Consider the following 20,956-nt stretch of genomic DNA (forward strand, 5'->3'; position numbering starts at 1 on the left):
GTACAGATGTTATAACATATACCTCAAAAACAATTAATACAGTATAGCCACCACTCCAATCGGAGGGATTTGATGATGATGATACAATAAACATATCAAATCAACATGGATTCCGTACGCATGCTAGACTTTTTACATTAAACAACGATGCATTCTTTATGTGAATTTCGTTGATGTCAGTAAATGCTTGATTGAGAAAGCATAATCCACTCTATACCTACATATAGTGTATTTCGTTCTTGATGTTGTATGATTGCGAGCCACGCTCACAGCATAGAGTTACTAAATTTTCACGAACAGAAAGCTGAATATTCCGAGATAACTTTTTTAAGGGAGCAAAATATTCAAAATGGCAAGGTGCACGCTCGTTTAGCGCCGAGTTTCTTTTCATGTCGCCAGCGCCATGCAGAGACCAGAGAGTGGTCCGAAGTTGAAATAGAAATAAATTCAACTAAGGATGTTTAATGACGTGAAAATCGTAATACATGAAAATGTTTCACAGAGCCTACCAACGATCGTTTGCGAACGCGAACCTCCAAATTTCTGAGGGTCGCACAGAGCGCGAACGCGAAACTGACTCTAACGCCATCCCTACAATATGAGTGGGTGACTGATGTCAGATTCCAATCTTGAGTATAAAAATGGTGAAACAACAATTGTAGCTCCTAGGACCATCGGGGTCAAAATGAACACAAAATTCCGCAACTGCTGTAAATAACGTAATACTCATATTCCTCATAGGGTCGTTCCCCTCTCAATCTTCGCGACTAACTCAAAACAATGAGCGACACCGCAAATTGGTTGCAAATGGTGATGGAAATTTATCACAAAAACTAACTTTCTACCGTTCAGAATATCCTGAAAACTGTTCAAGTGAAAGTAGTATAAGAGAAACCTACTTGAATACTCCGTAACAGTAGAAGTACTTCGATACGAACCACCGAAGCTAAAAAGACTGAGCGATAGCTGACTCGTATTATAGATGCTTAGAGATTCTAGTGTAGTCTATATATATCACAAGCAACTGCTTTGAATGCACCCTTGCCATGTTGACATAACTTCCTTTGCGCTGCCGGGCACGTTTCCGCGTTGGTTACTGTTTAGTGGAAGCGGTCATAAGTTCAATTATTTTCTGCAATGTGTAGATAGTAGCGTAGAAGCCGAAAGTATGACACGCGTAGACTGTGGCAGAAGTGACCATTGGCCAGTGACGAAGTACTTTGATACTTTTTCGAAATACATTCAAGTATAAGCTTTGTCTACTTGCGATATACCTACTCAAGTGGTAATACATTATTTGTATTAAAATGAACCCGAATATCATCGGCTGATACTCGTCAGGGGTAATAGTCACCAACTAGTAGAGAATTTCTTCTTGGAGGTACAGAACTTCACAAATGTACCCGAAGATTTTCGGCTGACACTCGTCTGGGGTAGAGAATTGGAAAGAATATTGTATATCAACAATCGTATCACAAATGATGACGTCACCGGCATGAAATCTCGAATATTCGGGGCGGAGAGAGAGCCCTTAAGCTCAATGTACTATTTTTAGATGGTACACGAGCTATTTCCGTAGGCGCAGACTTGGTTGGCGTATTTTGATTAAAGTCGACTTCAAGGCGCGCAAATGAAATTGTGAACTGCCTCTCCCGACAACACGAAATCTGTCGTCCCGATAATTTTCGCGCAAACCGGATTGCCCAACAAATGTTTGCCAATGACAGAATTTATGGCCTTTGCATGTTCTGAATCAAGCGTCTGCGAATGAGTAATGTGTGAGCCTTTCGCCGAGCGTGATGCGCGTGTTCTCATAAATCTAGGGACATGCTGTTTTATGCGGTCCTGCAAACATAATTTCCTTTTCCCCACGTAGCCACAATCGCAGTTGCACTTATATAAATAAACCACGTTACTTTGTTGAAGTGCAGGTAGAACGTCTTTGCGTGTTGCAGGGAGCTGCTGAGCTGTCGTAAAAATCACGTTGGTCTTCACTGTGTCGCAACACTTACTGACGACAGGAATCAATAGTTTTTTTCAAAGCGGATGGAGATAGAACCAATCCATGGTAGATGGATACAAACACCTTTGGTGTTTCATTCGGTAGGCTCTGTTGACTTTTTTTTACGTTGAATCGCGTTAATTTCCTCTCAATGCAGCGGTTGATGACACGTAACTTGATAACGATTACTCCGAGCACGTCATCAACCGCTGCATCGAGAGGAAAGTAACGCAATTCCCAGCAACAGAGTTTTATAGTTATGCCATAACTGTGTAAATCCTAAATACTTTCGAAAAAACATGTAGTGTGAGCCTATGGACAATTTGCATCAGATATAGTCGACGTATACAATATATGGAATGGTTGGAACCAGGGTTGTAACCAAGCCACAATGCTCCGAGTCACAAGTCAATCTCACTTTCATAGTTTTGACTCGAGTCAATTCGAGTCATTTTCAATTCACCACCGAGTCAAGTCCAAGTCCAAGTCAGTGAGTAGAGGGTCAAGTCCGAGTCATAGTGTTGGGACTCGAGTCGAGTCCAAGTCATTGCGTTCACTTTTCTGTTTTGAGTTCAATCCGGTTCAAATCAGTTTTTTCAACTCTGCTCGAGTGATATCGAATGGCTCGCATTCATAATATAGTAATTTTCCTCAGTGCTAACAGTTTCTGGCCCCATTTTCCAAGTATCAGGACTGATAGACGAAATACCAATAATGTGGTGACTTTACTATTCTTCGAAGTTACAAAGAAATGTCTGTCTTGGTCGTGCTATAGTCTCGAGTCATATGACTTGGTTCGAGTCATGCATAATGACTCGAGTAGAAGCCGGATCAATACACAAATTGACTCGAGTCAAGTAGAGTCACCAAAAATCGTGACTCGAGTCATTACAACCATGGTTGGAACCCTAGAAATCGCCATCCGTTCAACAGTTATAGCACGTAGAAGAGTAAATATAGAATATAGATCATTGATACGGAATGAATGTTCTAATGATGATGACCGCCGACCGTAAAAATGGTACATAACGATGTAGACTTGGCAAAAGATATTTTGGTCCGTTTCAGACAGGGCTCGAAAGTCTGTTTCGTCAAAGGAGTCATATTTACTAGGGATGGTGTGAACCTCTGAAAGGTTCAGGTTCGTGTGAACGCGAACCTCTTTGAAAGGTTCTGTGTGAACACGAACGTGAACCTCATGGCGTCACGTGACGTCATATTGCTAATTCCAACCCTATCTTTCAATGAAGTGATAGCCTATATTAATGTACACGATACCTAGCCACGACTCGGGCCACAATGCCGAAGTACATATTGGCGTTTTAAACATAGCTAACTGTATCAACTGCGGCAATTAAAGGATATAATTTTGCTGTGCCGACAATTTCGACGAGGGCTTACCAGGGAATATAAGATTACGCCTTAACGGTCTAGACCAGACCGAACAATATATTCGGCGTCTGGGTAGCGCTACAATGGCTACATTGATATTGAGCTGAGTGTAAAACGGGCTTCTATACTTGCTACAAACATTACGCCATTAACAAGTTATACACTATACAGCAGTAGCAAACACCTCAATCGCACGGATTTGGTTTTAATGATGCAGTAAAGATATGAAGTCAAGATTGACCCCGCACGCCTGCTAGATTTTTTTTTTATCAGTAACCGATATCAATCTCATTGATTGGTTGAATAAGCATCATTCGCTAACAACGTATTTCGCTCGTGATGTTGTGTGATTGCGGGTTAAACTCACAACAGAGAGTCACTAAATATTCACAAACCGAAAGCTGGATATTACGAGCAGACTTTTGTAACAAAGCTAGTATAACTTTTGAGATCGTCAAGGTGTATGCTCGTTTAGTGTTGATTTCTAATGCTGCCAGCGCCATGCATAGAGTGCATGGCCCGCAGTTGAAATGCAATTAATATGAACCAAAGATGTCATAATGAAGTGAAAATTGTAATATATGAAAAAGGTTCACAGTGCAGAACCTACCAAGGTTCTGTTGTGAACGCGAACCTCTAAATTTCCGAGGTTCACACACAGAACGCGAACGTGAACCTCACGTTCACACCATCCCTAATATTTACCCTATATTTTCATCTGTCAATGTCATTCCACGGTGACGTCATAATTGAAGATTCGTAACGTCATAGCTAAAAAACAAACATACAATAAAACACATGTTTCTAACAACAGGTTTGTTTTAAACTTTTTTTTTCAAATGCAACCCTACTTGTAATGTAAGAAGTCGCAAAGTCCATCCTCTTCTACTTTTACTCCAAGTAGTTTTAACGTGTATGGAAAACCTTGCACCCCTATCCCTGAGAATGAATATACATTTACGGCATCAAGATACCTGTACTAGCTTACTGCGTTATCATCAATGACTACTCTGAGGTATGAACCTAGATGAATGAACCTGGTTACCTCAACACACTACGACAGCAGTGTTCCATTGCACCCCGTTTCTCTGCGATTCATTCACTTCGAAACTTCTAAGTGCACAGCAGCAATATAGCCTGATCTATTTCTAACAACGTGATCGCAGAGAAAATACCGAACCATAAACGATACTGCCCGTGCCTGCTTAGTGCACCTGTAAGCATGCGGTACGATGACGCGCGTCACAATAGCATAAGTCACTGGAGCATGTTGGTCTTGGTTAAATTAAGTGTTAGGGCTGGGGTTTGGGGTTATTATGTCTCACGATCAAGTGTCGCATGCTGAAGTGTGGCATGCTCAACTGCGGTAGCCTACTTCATTGTGTTACATCTTCAAATCTCGGCCAACCGAACGTATGGAACAGAAAATATACAAAAACATCAGATTGACTCTTTCTGCCCATGAATATTCTTTGTAACTGCTGTATGAAAGTCGAACTAGGTCAAATTAAGTAATTGATTGTGACGTTCTGACGTTATGATTGTCACGTTCAACAGGAGCAAAAATGACACACATTAGGGCGGTTGTTGTGATCGATGCTCGCTCTGAAAGCTACCTTCCAATTTTACGGTCCTATACCAATAATGTCTATTCATTTTAAGTTTCATAGGAACAATGAAGTACTATTCATAGCATTTACTTCGTCCATGCATGTAAAAGTAAATTGATAACTATGTGATTAAGTCCGATTTATTTCCAATTGCAATGTTTCAATAAAATGTATTTCAACCAATTTCTTATGTTGAATCCATGCCATTACCACTAAGACAAGTAATTGCGACCCTACGCTCTAAATATGATTATTTCAAAGTCACTTTCCGACCTGTTACTACTCTTCTAAATTGTAACAATGCAAGCGGTAATTTAGTTTAATTCAGCATAACGCCTGTGGGTAAGGTATAGATTTTCCAATATAATTAATCCATTATACGGAACAAGCCGCCATTGCTTTTAAAGATATACATAACAATCGGTGGCGTGGGTCATACAAACCGGCACTCGGAAGGTTTCAATTCGTATTGTTGTTTGTCGTTTTCTAAGGTTGCTTCTTATTTGCTCATCTGAATAGCCTTTAGTTGAGTGAATGTAACGGTCTGCCGTAGATCTATTATTTACCATGAGATTCCTATTGCGGATGTGAGATAAAATCTTCAATTCCATATAAACTATATCAGTTTTCATCAGAATATGTATTGCAGCTTAGCCTCAGTAGCGTATTATGATACAGGCCAAATTGGACTCTGGTGCGAGGCTTTTGTATTCGCTTGAACGTTTTTGAATTGTGGTTGATTCAAAATATAAATACGAGCCATGTGCGACTCTGTGTGGGTATCAGAGTTTCCAGTATTCGATATATTTGAAATGTTCGTTGCGCGACACGGGCATGTGAATTGTTGGTTTGTATGCAACTTATTATGGACTGCATAACCATAACCACATGTCTACAGGCTGTCAATAACCTTTATTGCTATAATTAAGATATTTGAACTTAAAGAATTGAATTATTTCGCTGCTGACTTTTTACTGAATGATTGAATTGAAGATCGAGTTCAATTTCTTCCGGATAAACGTATACTTCCCATTAGAATTGTACAGTATCATAAAGCAAGGCCCGTGTCAACGTGCAATGCAACTGACCAGATTTCCCGAGTTTTCAAGAAGAGTTCAGGATAATTCCACGAGAACTGCGCATCAGAGAAGCATATCAATATTCCGGATTACACTGACCATCGCTGGAACGATACTATTGTTATTTGCACTCTATCTTCGGGTCGCGTTCGAGCCCAGCCCGGCAGACACCGGGAGCTGTACCAACTGCACTTTTAACGACACAGCGTCCCGAATTTTACACGAAAAAGGGTTACGTTTGCCAGGAGACATTCTATTACCTGCGGCTTCAATAGTACTATTTTTCATTGTGATAGGACTAGCGATCGTGGAATACTGCCTTCAAAATGACATTATTTTGAAGAGAAGTCTCCGCTGCCTGTACTGTGAGGGTGTGCGGGATGACGAATCAATAAGAGGCGAACCTTTCAGGATGACATCCGTGCAACTCATGGTCAGTCAAGACGAGGAAGACGAGCCTCCGGAATATTCTGTGGTGGTCAACATATCGAGTAACTCCAGCGACTCTGAATTGCCACCTTATCGATCGCGTACTTCGTAAATTGTACCTTCTTGCCTGTATTCAAATAATGATATCTAGAATTCAATCCTGTCGCTGATGTCTCGACTATATATGCCGTGGTCATATGGTCACAGACAGATGCGAGCACAGGGTCTTCCTGACGAAGCAGCCTCATTCAAAAGGACGGTCTGTTGCATCCATACTGCTGACAGACGGAGATTTCGGTACTGTTGACACTACTTCTAACCATCAGCAGATGTTTTACTACGGGGAAGTAGAATTGTAGACTTAAACTATAAATCGTATCCTAGAAGCGAATGTGCGAATGGAATGCGTGTGCCATATAGGGATGGTGTGAACGTGAGGTTCACGTTCGCGTTCTGTGTGTGAACCTCGGAAATTTTGAGGTTCGCGTTCACAACAGAACCTTGGTAGGTTCTGTACTGTGAACCTTTTGTATATATTGCAATTTTCACTTCATTATAACATCTTTGGTCCAAATTTATTGCATTTCAACTGCGGGCCACTTTATGTATGGTGCTGGCAGCATAAACAATCAACACTAAACGAGCACGCACCGTGACAATCTCAAAAATGTTACTTGAATTGTTACAAATGTTTGCTCGAAATATCCAGCTTTCCGTTTGTGAATATTTAGTGACTCTTTATTGTGAGCTTGACCCGCAATCACATAACATCAAGAGCGCACTGCATGTAGTCAGAGAATAATGCTTATTCAACCAATCAATGAGATTGATATCGTCTTCTGATGTAAAAATCTAGCAGGCGTACGGGGTCAATCTTGACTTCATATGTATACTGTATCATAAAAACCAAATCCGTGAGATTGGGGTGTTGGCTACTGCTTTATAACTTGTTAATGGGGTAATATCGGTAGCGAGTCAAGAAACCCGTTTTACATTCTGCTCAATATCCTTGTGGCAATACTCAGGCGCCAAATACATTGTCCGGTCAGGTCGAAGTTGTTGGCAAAGCGACGGAAGATATTGATTTTATGGGATTATTATATTATTTGATTGCCTCAGTTGATACATTTGGCGACGTTTAAAACGTCAATATGTACTTAAGCACTGTGCCATTATGTGGCCCGATTCGCCGCTAGGTATCGTGAACAGTAGGCTACATTTGTATAGGCAATCACTTGATTGAAATATAGGGTTGCAATTAGTTCACGTTCGTGTTCACACAGAACTTTTCAAAAAGGTTCGCGTTCACACGAACCAGAACCTCTCAGAGGTTCACACCATCCCTACAGTGCCATAGTCTATAGTCATTACTTCGCTGTGTAAACATGAATGGCATGAACACTCGTTACAAGTAAGAACCTCTTTCTAAGTGTAGTAGACATTATGCATGCGTTGTACAGTACATAATTCAATACAATTGTGTCAGTCTTTTATATTTTATATTTATCTAGAAATGTAACATCACTTCAACCGCTCCTCGTTGTCATGGTGATAATCATAGTGCATGGTTCTGTGTCCATCTGCATTTCGACACAAGTGTATTGTCCATTGCCGTGCTGTGCCGCCGAGTGAGTACTTACACTTTACCTCTCATCGCTGTTGTTCACTTGATCCTGGGTTGTAGGGTGATTTACTGTATCTCAGTCGAGCTTGGTACTACATTTAACCAAAATTATCAAAAAAGAGGACAAAATCTCAAAAAGGAGGATATTTAGGCGTCCTCGGAGGACATTTTCAAAAACCTGTAAAAGGAGTACAAATCCTCCTAAAGGAGGACGTATGGTAACCATAGGAAAATTGCCTTTGGTCAATTGGAGAGAATGACGTAACCCAATGGCAGTGAGCCATGCGATTTGCTTGTGTCCACCCACACCACTGTAGATCACTATGGTCCCACATTGGTAAGAAGCATTTGAATATCGTGGGTTGGGATCAGGCAACTTAAATTCCGGATTAAGCGGTAACTCGAGTCGGCGAAACTGACCGTGAACGTATATAAGTGAGGCATGAAGAAAGGCTAATCGGAAATTCTCATGTTTCCGCGGTTTTGGCATGCGACTCTCGAGCTACATAGATCAAATCAGTATGTCAGCGAGATATTGCTCACAGGTTGCTGTTAATATAGTAAAATTTTATGTAGATAGTATATGCGTGCTATTGTGCATAGCGATGAAAGAAACGGGGTTAGCTCTCGAAAAGGCTTTACCCGTGTTGTAGCTATAAGCACGAAGTCACGAAATACGCCTACAATACACCATATTTGAGCAGAATTGCTACGAGCTTTGTGCGAGCGATATACTCTGCCCGATCGAAGCGTTTTCGGTCGAGTTTTCGCGCGGATGGAAGCTTTGCATATATATGTCGCAGCCGTCCATGAGCACTGAGCACTGAGCAGACGTGCATTGAAGCGCATTTGTACGGCATATTATTATTTCGTGCGTCAATGTTATTATCTTCACGGTTGGACGAATCAATAAATATTATCTCTCTCTCTCTCTTTCTCTCTCTTACATATGCGATTTTATTTATGCCACGTGCCGTTACTGCAATCGACCATTACTAATCAAAAATCAGACAGCCTGTTGCGCCGCGACTCAACTACCGGCAAAGTTCACGTGCGGTTCTGACAGGCGCTGCAGGCGAATTCACGTGAGATATGTTTCTAAAACATGTTTTCGGGGCCATTTCTCCGACGATTAACCTAAATCATGTGATTGTTGGAAACTCGCATTTTGCAGAATAGAAAATTTGGGACTTTCTGATTAATATGTCTTCGACGGAAGCTTAGTATATGTTGTCATAATATCGCTGAAATTCATGCAAGAGTCATATATCAAGGATCTCAAATTATAGACAAAGACAATCAGGAAAGACACGTCCGGTGCTATGCGATTCAAATGGTTTACATTTGCAATTTGCTAACAATTCGCTGTCAGATATAATTCACACGTCATGGCATTGAAGTAATCCGAATATGTGATGTGATTTCTCACATGTAAACTTAGTGTAAATTTATTCCATTAAAAGTCAATAGGGTCATAAACGTAACTTAACGTTACGAACTATTTGCACTTGAGTAATTTCATGAATATTATTTTTCTATTTTAATACGGCATATTTTATTTCAGTACAGAGTGCGAGGAATTCGGGTCTCAAAATCAACGGTTCTATAGACAAGGTAGACATTAGCAATGACCGGAAAACTTGTTTCTCCGTACCAGCTGCAGAATTCCAATCGACAAGCACATTTTTACCCTAGAGGACAATATAATGGCCGTATATATTAATCGTGAATCCTTCTAATAATATAAAGAAAATTTTCATTTTATATTAGCAAATCAATCCTTCGACATGTGGGAACCTCAGCCTTCCATTTGTTGCGAATTGAATACCGACGGTGAGCATTTATACCAGCACTGTCTGCTGAAGTGATACATGTTATATTAAATCACGTGAAATGTTCTGCAATCACGAGCACTATCCTTCGATACAGCGCTGCTGCCATCACCATCATATTATCATCACGTTGATACAAAGATCTGATATGCGCGTGTGCTACACGGCTATGTTTTCAAGTAAATTTGAAGATCCCCGATCGAAGTAATGATGTTACAGGAAGGATAGCTATTTTCGCATCAGACATGTGACACATATCAATTGTGAGAGCGACAGCGTTACACTACACCGCCTCACAACTATGCCAACTGCGTAACCGGATATACTGTGATCACGTGCTGCGCGATTCACTATTTTTAAACGCAATAAAGGCATAACAAGTAGATTGGCAGCCGCCAAACATCAGCACGAGACAAATCACAAGATTAGATTGCGTACAATAATCGTCGGCTTGTATAGCTAAATGGCCAATTGGACACGTGTAATACAGTAGGCCGGCACTAGTATATATATGATGGCAATGCTCTGTTATACCGTATCGAGTTTGGAACGGTCGGTTATTGGGTCGTTATGAGGCTGATGTTGGATTTGTTGTGAGGCAATAATGGTGTAGATTTCAAATGACTATACCGTGTTCCAATGATTATAATTGACGTTATTACATCGCACGAATATAGTCAGCATTGGTGAACGCAACTCTGTAGTAATTGGATCAATTTGAATACTTCTGATAGATGGTTGTGGGTAGGGTTACCATATTTTGGAATTCGAGAAGGAGGACACTTTTCACAAATTATGCAGATTACCGGACTAGAAAACTGCTGATTCTAAAACTTGTACTGGAATTCTGGTTGTGTTGACCAAAAATAGAAGGTCATCTTTACGAATCGTCTCCTGATTTACCCACTTTTAACCTATACCGATGTGGCGTTGACTAAAAATAAAACAGGTCATTTTCCGGTCCTACTCCCGGATGACCCGCTCGAGCGTCCGCGTTGCAGATTTCACGTCATATATGTCCATTATCCTGGCTTTCAAGGCTGTAAATGAGGGCGGATTTACAAAAACGAGGACATTTAGGCGTCCTCGGGGGACATTTTGACTTCCTGAAAAAGGAAGGCATATCCAGCTAACGGAGAACATATGGTAACCATAGTTATGGGTATATTATATACAGTATTTTGTATATCAATTAAGGCAAATAGCATGATATCTCCAATTGTTGTTAATTGGGCGTGCGCGTTTATGAATGACAACAGTCCCGTTGAGACAGAGTTCAACAACTAGAATTTTTTCATCTTTTCCTAATTAAATCACAATTGCAATTATAGCCACGCCGTTTTTTCAAAGAAGATGAGAATTACTGAATCCCCAAAAACCTAGAAATTGAATAGAATTTCGAATTAGAAAGTTATACAACAAAAATTAAGTTCAGTTCATATCAAATCAGAATTCATCCTCATAAGCATGAGAGTGGAAAATGTCTCTCCACCAAGCTTGTCTCGTGTTTCACACTAGAGTTCACCTGTATAACATTTGCTAGGAATTGGATTAAAATTAAAATTACATGATAGAAATATTTCACAAATTATATTAAGATTATATTACCGGCATTTCGCTCTGATTTGTCTAATTAGAATACTAGAATTATCTGTCCAAGGCTGCATTGCGAATATGCAGTTGCTATATGTGAGGATCTTCGATCACCGGAACTGAATAAAAGTCTGAACTTAAATCTAAAGTGATTGTCTTTTCGTTCTTGACAGAATTGCCTATAATTCAAACTATCTCGTAACTGAAGAAAATTTAAGAATATGTCTTACGATATCCCTCGCCCTACCGGACCGTATCCGGTAGCATGCATTGATGTACTCGATAAAACTGGCGCAGACAGTTGCCGTTTCCGTATGTATTACCCAACAGTTGCCGAGAAAGGCTCTACGTGGATGGAACGCGGGAGTCTCAACGCACTCGCGACTCAACTGACGGGAGGCGGATTTTGCTCACGAATCATGAAGTGTTATTTCGACAACAGAAAAATGCCAGTTTGGAAAGGCGGCCCGTTGCATACCCCCCAAACGAGTTCTGGATTGCCCATTGTGTTGGTGTCGCACGGTTTAATGATGAGCAAGCTACAGTATTCGTATCTTTCTTCCGAAATCGCGTCTCATGGCTATTTTGTAGCTGCGTTGGACCACAGAGACGGGTCTTCAGCAGAATCTGAATATATCGACACTGCGGACAACGCATTGAAATTGGTTCCTTACGACTCTAATTTCGATTTAAAGAGTCCAGTAATTGAAGAAGGCCGGTTCGCACAAATGGAACAACGCCGAAAAGATATGTCTTACTTGATGGATTGCGTTGAGAATCTGAATAACGGAGAATTGAAGAATGTGCTCGACTCCGATGCCGATTTGGGGCAATTTGTCGAGAAATTGGACACCGACAAGTGTGCCATTGTCGGTCATTCATACGGCGGCGCGACTGTGATTGCTTCTTTGACCGACTCGCGATTTAAGGCTGCCGTTTCAATGGACGGGTGGATGGGAGTTTTGAAAGAAGAATATCTTGCAAATGATTGCAAAACCCCGCTACTGTTCATCAATTGCGTCGGTCATATTAAACAGTCCGATCGCATGAAAATGGATCAGGTTATCGGCGATTTCGACACGAGAAAGATGGTTACGCTGCTCGGGTCAACGCATCTTACGCACACTGATTTTGCGTATTTCCCGAAATCAAGATGGCTCTCAAAAGTTATTTTCAAGTCTGTCACCGATCCGAAACTTGCTAACGACGTCAGCTCTGAGATTATGATGGAATTCATCGCGAAACATCTCGGTTTGCCGTACACGCGTGACGTGAACGACATAGTCGCTGCTCGGAGCGAGTTCGCTATCATGGGCTCTGATTTGAGCTCAGCCGACGGCGCTAAACAGGTTGAGACGGAATGGAAATGAAAAAGACGCGAAAATCTTGTATATAGACATTAAAAGATATGCTTTGCCCACTAAAATAGTTCATGTAAATAGTTTTTGCACTTTGTTATATGTTATTTTAGCTTGTGACTTCGCGCTTGCTCCTTTCTGTGACGAACCTCCCGCCTGTACCTTGCACATCTTTGCATCGCATTTCACCAAATTGTATTTTTGTTTTGTATGTTATTGATTTGCGCGGTTGACAAATAAAGATTCTCTCTCTCTCTCTCTCTCTCGATCCATTTAGAAGGCGGATTTGTCGCTATTGAAACTGTTGTGGCGTTAAACCAATTTTAATCAGTGATAGCGCATTTTAAAAGCTCGCTCGTAACACTATCTAATGTAAGCATCGTAATATGAATTCACAACGGCGAATGCGTCGTTCCATTGCGGAACATAAGAGGATTATGTTCGATCGCTTATACATTCTGCAGACTTCGAAAGTTTCCCACCGCGGATGCCTCAACCGGAGAGATATTGCCGTTAGATGATGTCATAGAGCATTGCAGCGATCTGCATTTGCAATAGTTTGCACATTGCAGCTCTGAAAGTTGGGCGGCGGTCGCTTTTAAACTTCATATGAGTAATTATAGGATCCAAGCATGTATTTAGTACGCCGTTACATGATAGTATCCCTAGCAAATAGTGTATGTATTCCGCAATGGTTAAGATATTGCCTGTGTAGACCCCAGCTTTATTTTGATTACATTCTAACATCGTATATGTACTTCACTTTCAGTTGCAGTAACCTACTATCATCATACGGACCATACCATAATAGCCGATATCTTACGAAAAAATGACGTTGCCGAAACCCACAGGACCATATCATGTGTCATTTACTGACATTTTGGACAAAGACGGCATAGACGGAACGTTTTTCAGAATATATTACCCCACTGCAGAGTACAGCTATGAAGATGCAGATGCTCAATTTCCGATGTGGATGGAGGAAGAGTACCTCAAACTACTCAAGGGTTACATGAAAGAACTGACAATGTTCCCGTTATCAATTCCAGTTAATCTACCGTTTATGGTCCCAGAAGGAGAGGCAAAACTGCCAATTGTAGTGTTTTCTCACGGGCTTATGCTCTCTAAAGATGCCTACACCTTCGTGTGCAGTGATGTTGCATCCTATGGCTTTATAGTCGCGGCTGTAGATCATAAAGATGGGTCTTCTGCGGGGTCCTTTTATATGGAAAAAAGTACAGACTCTGTAACTGGATTTGTGAAAAAAAGTTTCGAACATCATTTCATACAATCCGGAACCGAAGAGGCGCGGCTTGAAAGACTTGAGCGAGTTGAAATTCGCGTGAAAGAATTGAGTAAGGTCGCTGATTTCCTTGGAAATCTGAATGATGGAACGCTGTCAAATATATTCTACCCTGATTTCGACTTAATGCGATTTAAGGGGAAATTAAATCTTGAAAAGATGGCTGTGATGGGTCATTCTCTAGGAGGCGCTTCGGCTTTGGTATCCTTGCTCAAAGACGATCGGATTAAAGTCGCAATCACACAAGATCCATGGATGTACGCCTTCGACGATAAATACTTGACACGAAAAATTGCAAAGCCGATTGTTATCATCAATTGCATCGGCGACATCAAAAAGAACGACGTCATCAAAATGAGACAGTTTGATTGTGACGTCACTGGAACCGTTGCCGAGAGACTGATGGTGACAATTCTAGGGACGACGCATTTTACTCAGACAGATTTTGCATATTTTTCAGACTCTTTCCTCGAGTCTTTGAATTTTAAGGCCAAAAACGATGCCGAGTTATCGAACAAAATCAACACAGAATTGATATTGGCATCATTAAGAAAGCATTTGGGACTGCCTGGGCTCACAGAAATAACATCGATCTTGGAAAAAAATAAGGGTGATGTGATGATTGGTACTGATATTGACGTGAGTGATGCTGAGATTATGGAGGCAAAGAAGAAGATTATGGACCTTATTCAAACTAAATAAGTAGTCAAAATATCGATTTAATAAATAAAGAGTTTTGTTCAATGTAGTGACTATTTTCTTATATATTCCCTTGGTACTATTAAGCCACATTACTTTGTGGTATTGTTGTTGTAATCAGTTGCATTTGCACGTTTTATCATTGACAAAGAGCCTATTCTTACTTTAAGATCTATGCCTTGCAATAAAGACTTGCACTAACTATACACAGATATTGCATGTGATTAATTTGCAAAAATCATGAGCTTGTCATGATTTTTGCATCTACTTGCTACTTTATGCTATGATCGGTATTACGTATTACGGCATCTCCTTTTGAAAGAATAATATAGCTGGACTCTCTCTACAATTGTGTGTTGATATCTTTGTGTTCATATGAATGCTGCACTGGCTGTGTTACAGAGAGCATATTATAGATGGAGCACAGAACATGAAGTCAAAATACAGCTTAACACAGGATATTTCTTCACCGGCAGTGAATAACGTACAAATTTCTGAGTGGTATTACTAGTAACAGTTTTCAAAGGCAAATTTTCCTGGCAAATCTTCGTTACATCAAATATGGTTATAAAGAACAATCAGTTCAATAGCCTGTTCTTACTGTTTCAGATCCAATATGAAATGATCAAATGTTTTAACATATGTTCATGCCGTATTTGAATAGTTCATGCTGAAAGTTACAGAGAAGATAATATGCCAAAACTGTATCTGGATCTTCCTCATAGTGATTGGAATGCAATTGTCTAATGCTAATGTAATTCTGATGCAAGCGATGATAGTTCAATTTCCGGCTGTACTGTATTGTATGTTCATTGCATAATACTGCAAAAGTACCCATGTATTCGGGTTTTATTGGGACTTGGAGACGGATCTTGCATGGTTTTATTGCTAGAAAACGTCATAATTTTGGAATGCATTTGGGTGATGAGAGGTGAATGGACAATATTACTGTGAATTCCCAGTCTCCACATTATAATACAAACCAAGATTAAGTCAGTTTCTGTCACCATGTAAATCATTAAAGCATTTCAAATTCAGTTCGTTGTACTAATTGCAAATCTGCTTCAATCTACATTTGAAGATACAAGGCAATTGCATTGAAATTCTTATAGTACGGTAGGCTACTAGTTTGAAAACACCAAGTACCTAGCAACAGCGCTGTGTTACTTTGTTTATGACACCTATTTTTGACTATATTGCCTCCTTGATATTCCCAGGTAATAGATTTGATTGTAGTGACCATATCCAGAATGGCGTTACCGCAACCTACAGGACCTCGTCTGGTGTCATTCACTGATATTTTGGATAAGTGTGGCTTGGATGGAACCTCCTTTAGAATATACTACCCCACAAGAAGATACAACTCCAATGTCAACTTCCCAACTTGGATTACAGAAGATTACTTCAATCAGCTCGAGCATCACATGAAAGGCGTAACACGCTCTCAAATGCCGATTCCAATAAATCAACCATTTATAATGCCAGACGGAATTGACAAATTGCCAATTGTTGTATTTTCTCATGGGCTTTTGCTTTCCAAAGATACGTACTCGTTCGTGTGCAGTGATCTTGCGTCGTATGGTTTTATTGTTGCCGCAGTCGATCACACGGACGGGTCGATTCCAGGGTCATTTTATATGGAAAGGGGCAGCGATACTGAACCCAAATTGGTTAAAAAAGGTTTTGAACGCCAATTTGTACCATTCGACGCCAACGAAACTGGACTCGAACGATTGGAGTCGGTCGAAATCCGTGCGCAAGATTTGATCAAAGTTCTGAATTTGCTAGAGAATCTGAACGATGGGAGATTATCAAATTTGTATCATCCTACTTTCGAATTGACGCGATTCAAGGACAAAATAAATTTGGAAAAAACAGCTGTTATGGGTCATTCTTTTGGCGGCGCGACTGCTTTGGTGTCCGTGTTCAAAGACGACCGATTCAAAATAGCGATATCGCTGGATCCTTGGATGACGGTCTTTGATGAAAAATATTTGACTCGAAAGGTCGCAAAGCCCATGTTTATCATCAATTGCATCAGCGAAATAACGAAGGCTGATGCCATCAAAATCAGACTGCTTGACGGTGACGTAACTGGAACCACTGCCGAGAGACTACCTTTAACACTTTTAGGGACCTCACATTTTACCCAGACCGATTTTGCATTTTTTTCCGACTCTTTCCTCGCGTCTGTGAATATGACCGCGGAAAATGATGCCAAGTTATCCAACAAGTTGAACACGGAGCTGATTTTGACGTTGCTGAGAAAGTATTTGGAAATCCCAGGAAACGCAGACATAACATCAATCTTGAGTGAGAATCGAAGTGATGTTACTATCGGTACTGTCGTTGACGTCACTGAAAATGAGATTTTCGACGCAAAAAAGAAGATAAAGACGCTGATTAAGAATATGGGCAATCGTTAATTGAATCATCATTAGGCCTAATTGATTTAGGCTACAGATTATATATTATTCTTTTTCACTGCAAACGGGGTAAGAATCCCGCACATAGTGGTGCTAAAATACTGATCAAGGTTCGGTTAGGGATAAGGTTTGGTTATATCGGGTGAGGGGTCCGGCTTACTTGTATTAGGGTTGAATTTTAAGAGCTTTACTCTTCATTTACGGACTCTGCAACAAATTTGTATCCTAGTTGTTCAAATACCATATCATCAACCTTGACCACAGGAAAACTGAATGCGCCAACAAGTTTACCGTGTCACACCTGTGAAATAGTATTTTAGTGGCAATCCGACAGCTCCCGAGTATGTCCACCAAATTCAAACAGATTCTATTGAATGAATGCTATTCTGTGTTGGAGATTGGCCTACCTGATCAGTGCTCAGTAGATCACTCTTTCGACATTCAACTCATATTGATAGGCTACCTGATTCTTCATCATTGTTGATTGCCATTCTTAGTACTACTTCCTGATTCAGTGTGCAATTCAGTGTGTGCCTCATTTTAACATACTTCTCTCATTACGATCTGTTGGCGAAGGTGTATACGGTACGTCTAATTGATAGAATTTACCATGTAGATTTTAATCCTTCCCATCTTTTCATGTGTTGTAATCTCATGGTGTTTTGTACTCATAAAATATCAGTACAACTGAACTATGATCATCCATAATACGTCACCATACAAATACAAGCCCTTTATGTTCCCTGCTCATTTTTATATGAGCATTTCTCAATTTTTTTCTCTTTCAGAAGGCATACATTCTAGTACTCAACTCTATAGCTGCTACTTACACGAAATAGGGACCATTGATTGATTGACTATGCCAAGACAGTTTTTACCATTCTTGTTTTTACAGTGTCGTGTGCCTTTAGGTCAAAAAAATGACTAAATGAATGGATTTTTCTATTGTAGCGAATGCTAGTTGTTGTTGCTGTTAACAATTGATTTAATATGGAACATATAAGTGACATGTCAAGTAGGCGTACTTTGGTTAACATTATGTTTCGTAATAATCGGAATCTGATTGAGAACATTATTACATTTTTACTATCTGCGTCTTAACGTCATCATGAGCATGATTTAATACACTGTTACGAAAATATATGTTTATTCTGAATTGAGGCAGCATGATAATAAACGCTATTTCGGTACCCGTATAAAACTTCAGACATATGTTCCTTTGATTGGCAGGCTTGGTAACAGACGAGGTAATGTATCTGATATATGTAAAATTATTGTGATGCTGATGAATATGGTTGAACAGTGATTCTTAGCCTGTTTGTGGTCGTTTTTTTGAGAATATTCCGTGGCCCACCTACTGAAAATACAGGACTTTTGGATTTGTGACATAATAATAATAAAAATTCTTGAGTAACCTGGGGTGGAAGGTTTGTTTCAATGCTACTAGTGATTTGAGACTTGAACAAAATCATTATTCAAATTTACCAAAATGAACCAAAATTCAAATTAGCCATTCTCGCATCGCTCCTGACTGATGATTACTTTATGACAGTCATATACTCAAATTATGCTAGGTCACTAAAATCTATGCTGGTGTGAGTGCAAATTTTATCAATACATGGCGCAAGGTTGGCTAGTTGATGATGCTATTGTAAGATGCGTCCTGATTAAGAGTATAAGGCATATTTCAATTCATGATTCTTCTTCGTCTTCTTGGTCTGCTGCTTCATCCAGTAATTTGTCAACATCCACACTTTCTTCCACACTGCTTACAGATGACATCATTGCGGTCTGTATTGCTGGGCCCGCGCTAGTTAACAGTGTCCGCGGTTCTTCGTATTGCATCTCTGGCTTGTATACCTTGGCAACCTCCATTACCTGTGCTTGTATTTCTTCGTAGATCATCTAAAGAAATAATAATTGTGTCGTGTAGTTGCATGCATAAAGCACATTTTTGTATCGTGAACTTATATATTGGTGAAATCAATATTTAATCGGAAGTCTATCTTCATATTATCAGAACCCTTTTGATGCTCATCTATTTTCATTTCAAATTTGTTTTCGCACAATCTTGAACGTCACAGCAAGTTGTTATTGTAACACATTTTCATTTCATTTTCATTCAACTAAATAGCTATCACTGTAACTGTAAAGAACTGTAACGAAAGGTTGATCATGCTATAATGAGAAATACTCTGTGAAAATGTCACTTAACTGCCTGCCACATAACTGGTACTGTCCGTGTCCTGAATTTGAGAGATGTTCTCGGCTGTGTGCTGCAAAATCTCCAGCAGTCACAATAAATCATTTTCCTCCACAGAAATAAAATATAATTGGCATAAAGTCATGGTAACGCTGCGAAAGTGTACAGAAAATCCATATCCGATAAAGACCAATACCACACATTGTCACATGCAATTGTATCTGTATACAATATTCACGAATTTGGATTTCAACATTCGATGAAATGTCATGAGCAGCTATCTTAGCCATAAACATTCCTTATACGCATATTTACATAACGCTAGTATGTTTCTCCTGAGAAAAAGTGAGTTGAAATTGCAGTTATCATAGTATGCAGGAATAGGCACTCTGGAAAAGGCAAGAGTCTATTATTGGAAAGACCAGTTCAATGACTACTAAATTGAAAACTTCAACAAAAATGTCTGACATTGGAACAATACATTATAGGTACAATTCATAGGTACAAAGCTATGAATAACCAAATTTAAGACTGACGTGTATCTGTGATCGAGACAAGCATCGCCCATTTTGAAAACTGCTCTCTTTCAATACAAGTCTGTTAGCTGAAAGTGGGTGCTGAGCATGTCCAGTCCAGCATTATTATTCTGCTGGCGCTTCTTCATTCTGTTCTGGCGAAGGCTCTGGTTCGGCTACAGTTTCCTCCTGCGTTGCGTTTTCCTCTGGTTTATCATCGTTCGTTGGGCTTTCCTCGGATTTGGGTTCGTTGGCGCCCTGTGCCGGAGTGCCCTAAATACACACCAAGTCCTGCTAAATGACTAGTCCATGCAAGCCAAGGCTCTTATTGCTTTAACATTGTGCAGACTAGTATTCATAACAAATTTCACGTCCTGCAGGAATATAACTGAATTCAAAGATGCTTCTGGTTTGTGTATTGTGTACAAATGTAGATAGTTGTGATCTTTCTCATCATTGGTTTACTTTTTATCAGTTCAATACACCACAAAATTGAAACAATGAAAAGATAGGGAGGTGCCGAAGCGACTTGGGAGTAGTCTATGAAATCACCCACACCCACCTTGGCCTAGGAGATGTGAAGAGGAGGCATGCACACTGGATAAAAAATAAAAGAAGATAGTATAGAAAAAGCAAGTAACGAAAAATGGGGAGAAAAAGCAAGTAACGAAAAATGGGGTGGTATGTCGTGGGGGGCAAGATTGATAGGTCAGGTCGTGGTCCGGTAATCTTAAGGATGGACTAGTATTTATTTTGTAGTAGTTTCTTGTACTCAATGTACTGGTTATTCAAAACCTAAGCATAGACAAAGTAAATAATTTATTGCAAAGTCATATTTACAATATGCGTTGATTGTAAAATGTTGTAATATAATTTATGCACCTATTCTAT

General features: G+C 39.9%; 3 protein-coding genes and 1 long non-coding RNA gene across 4 annotated transcripts; all 4 read left to right on the forward strand.

Annotated features, from left to right (window-relative positions):
- Positions 1 to 5,110: 5,110 nt before the first annotated feature.
- On the forward strand, positions 5,111 to 9,067 carry LOC145437628 (uncharacterized). The gene is made up of 2 exons (XR_013914701.1): positions 5,111 to 6,937; positions 7,877 to 9,067. It is a non-coding gene; the product is annotated as an uncharacterized LOC145437628 (long non-coding RNA).
- Positions 9,068 to 11,615: 2,548 nt separating this feature from the next.
- LOC145437627 (platelet-activating factor acetylhydrolase-like) lies at positions 11,616 to 13,175 on the forward strand. The gene has a single exon (XM_080314908.1). The coding sequence runs from the start codon at positions 11,783 to 11,785 to the stop codon at positions 12,929 to 12,931; it is 1,149 nt and encodes a 382-aa protein (XP_080171034.1). The 5' UTR covers positions 11,616 to 11,782; the 3' UTR covers positions 12,932 to 13,175.
- Positions 13,176 to 13,332: 157 nt separating this feature from the next.
- LOC145437624 (platelet-activating factor acetylhydrolase-like) lies at positions 13,333 to 15,270 on the forward strand. The gene has a single exon (XM_080314906.1). It carries the CDS (start codon positions 13,749 to 13,751, stop codon positions 14,922 to 14,924), a length of 1,176 nt encoding a protein of 391 aa, XP_080171032.1. The 5' UTR covers positions 13,333 to 13,748; the 3' UTR covers positions 14,925 to 15,270.
- An 891-nt stretch (positions 15,271 to 16,161) lies between these two features.
- On the forward strand, positions 16,162 to 18,559 carry LOC145437625 (platelet-activating factor acetylhydrolase 2, cytoplasmic-like). Its single transcript, XM_080314907.1, has one exon. It carries the CDS (start codon positions 16,172 to 16,174, stop codon positions 17,345 to 17,347), a length of 1,176 nt encoding a protein of 391 aa, XP_080171033.1. The 5' UTR covers positions 16,162 to 16,171; the 3' UTR covers positions 17,348 to 18,559.
- The last annotated feature ends 2,397 nt before the right edge of the window (positions 18,560 to 20,956 follow it).

This window comes from Botryllus schlosseri, chromosome 4 (genome assembly GCF_051294905.1).
Source record: "Botryllus schlosseri isolate E-star chromosome 4, Bs_hap1, whole genome shotgun sequence".
Taxonomy (NCBI): Eukaryota; Metazoa; Chordata; class Ascidiacea; order Stolidobranchia; family Styelidae; genus Botryllus; species Botryllus schlosseri.

Coding starts and splice junctions, on each gene's coding strand:
- LOC145437627 (XM_080314908.1), top strand. CDS start 11,783: ATGTCTTACGATATCCCTCGCCCTACCGGACCGTATCCGGTAGCATGC.
- LOC145437624 (XM_080314906.1), top strand. CDS start 13,749: ATGACGTTGCCGAAACCCACAGGACCATATCATGTGTCATTTACTGAC.
- LOC145437625 (XM_080314907.1), top strand. CDS start 16,172: ATGGCGTTACCGCAACCTACAGGACCTCGTCTGGTGTCATTCACTGAT.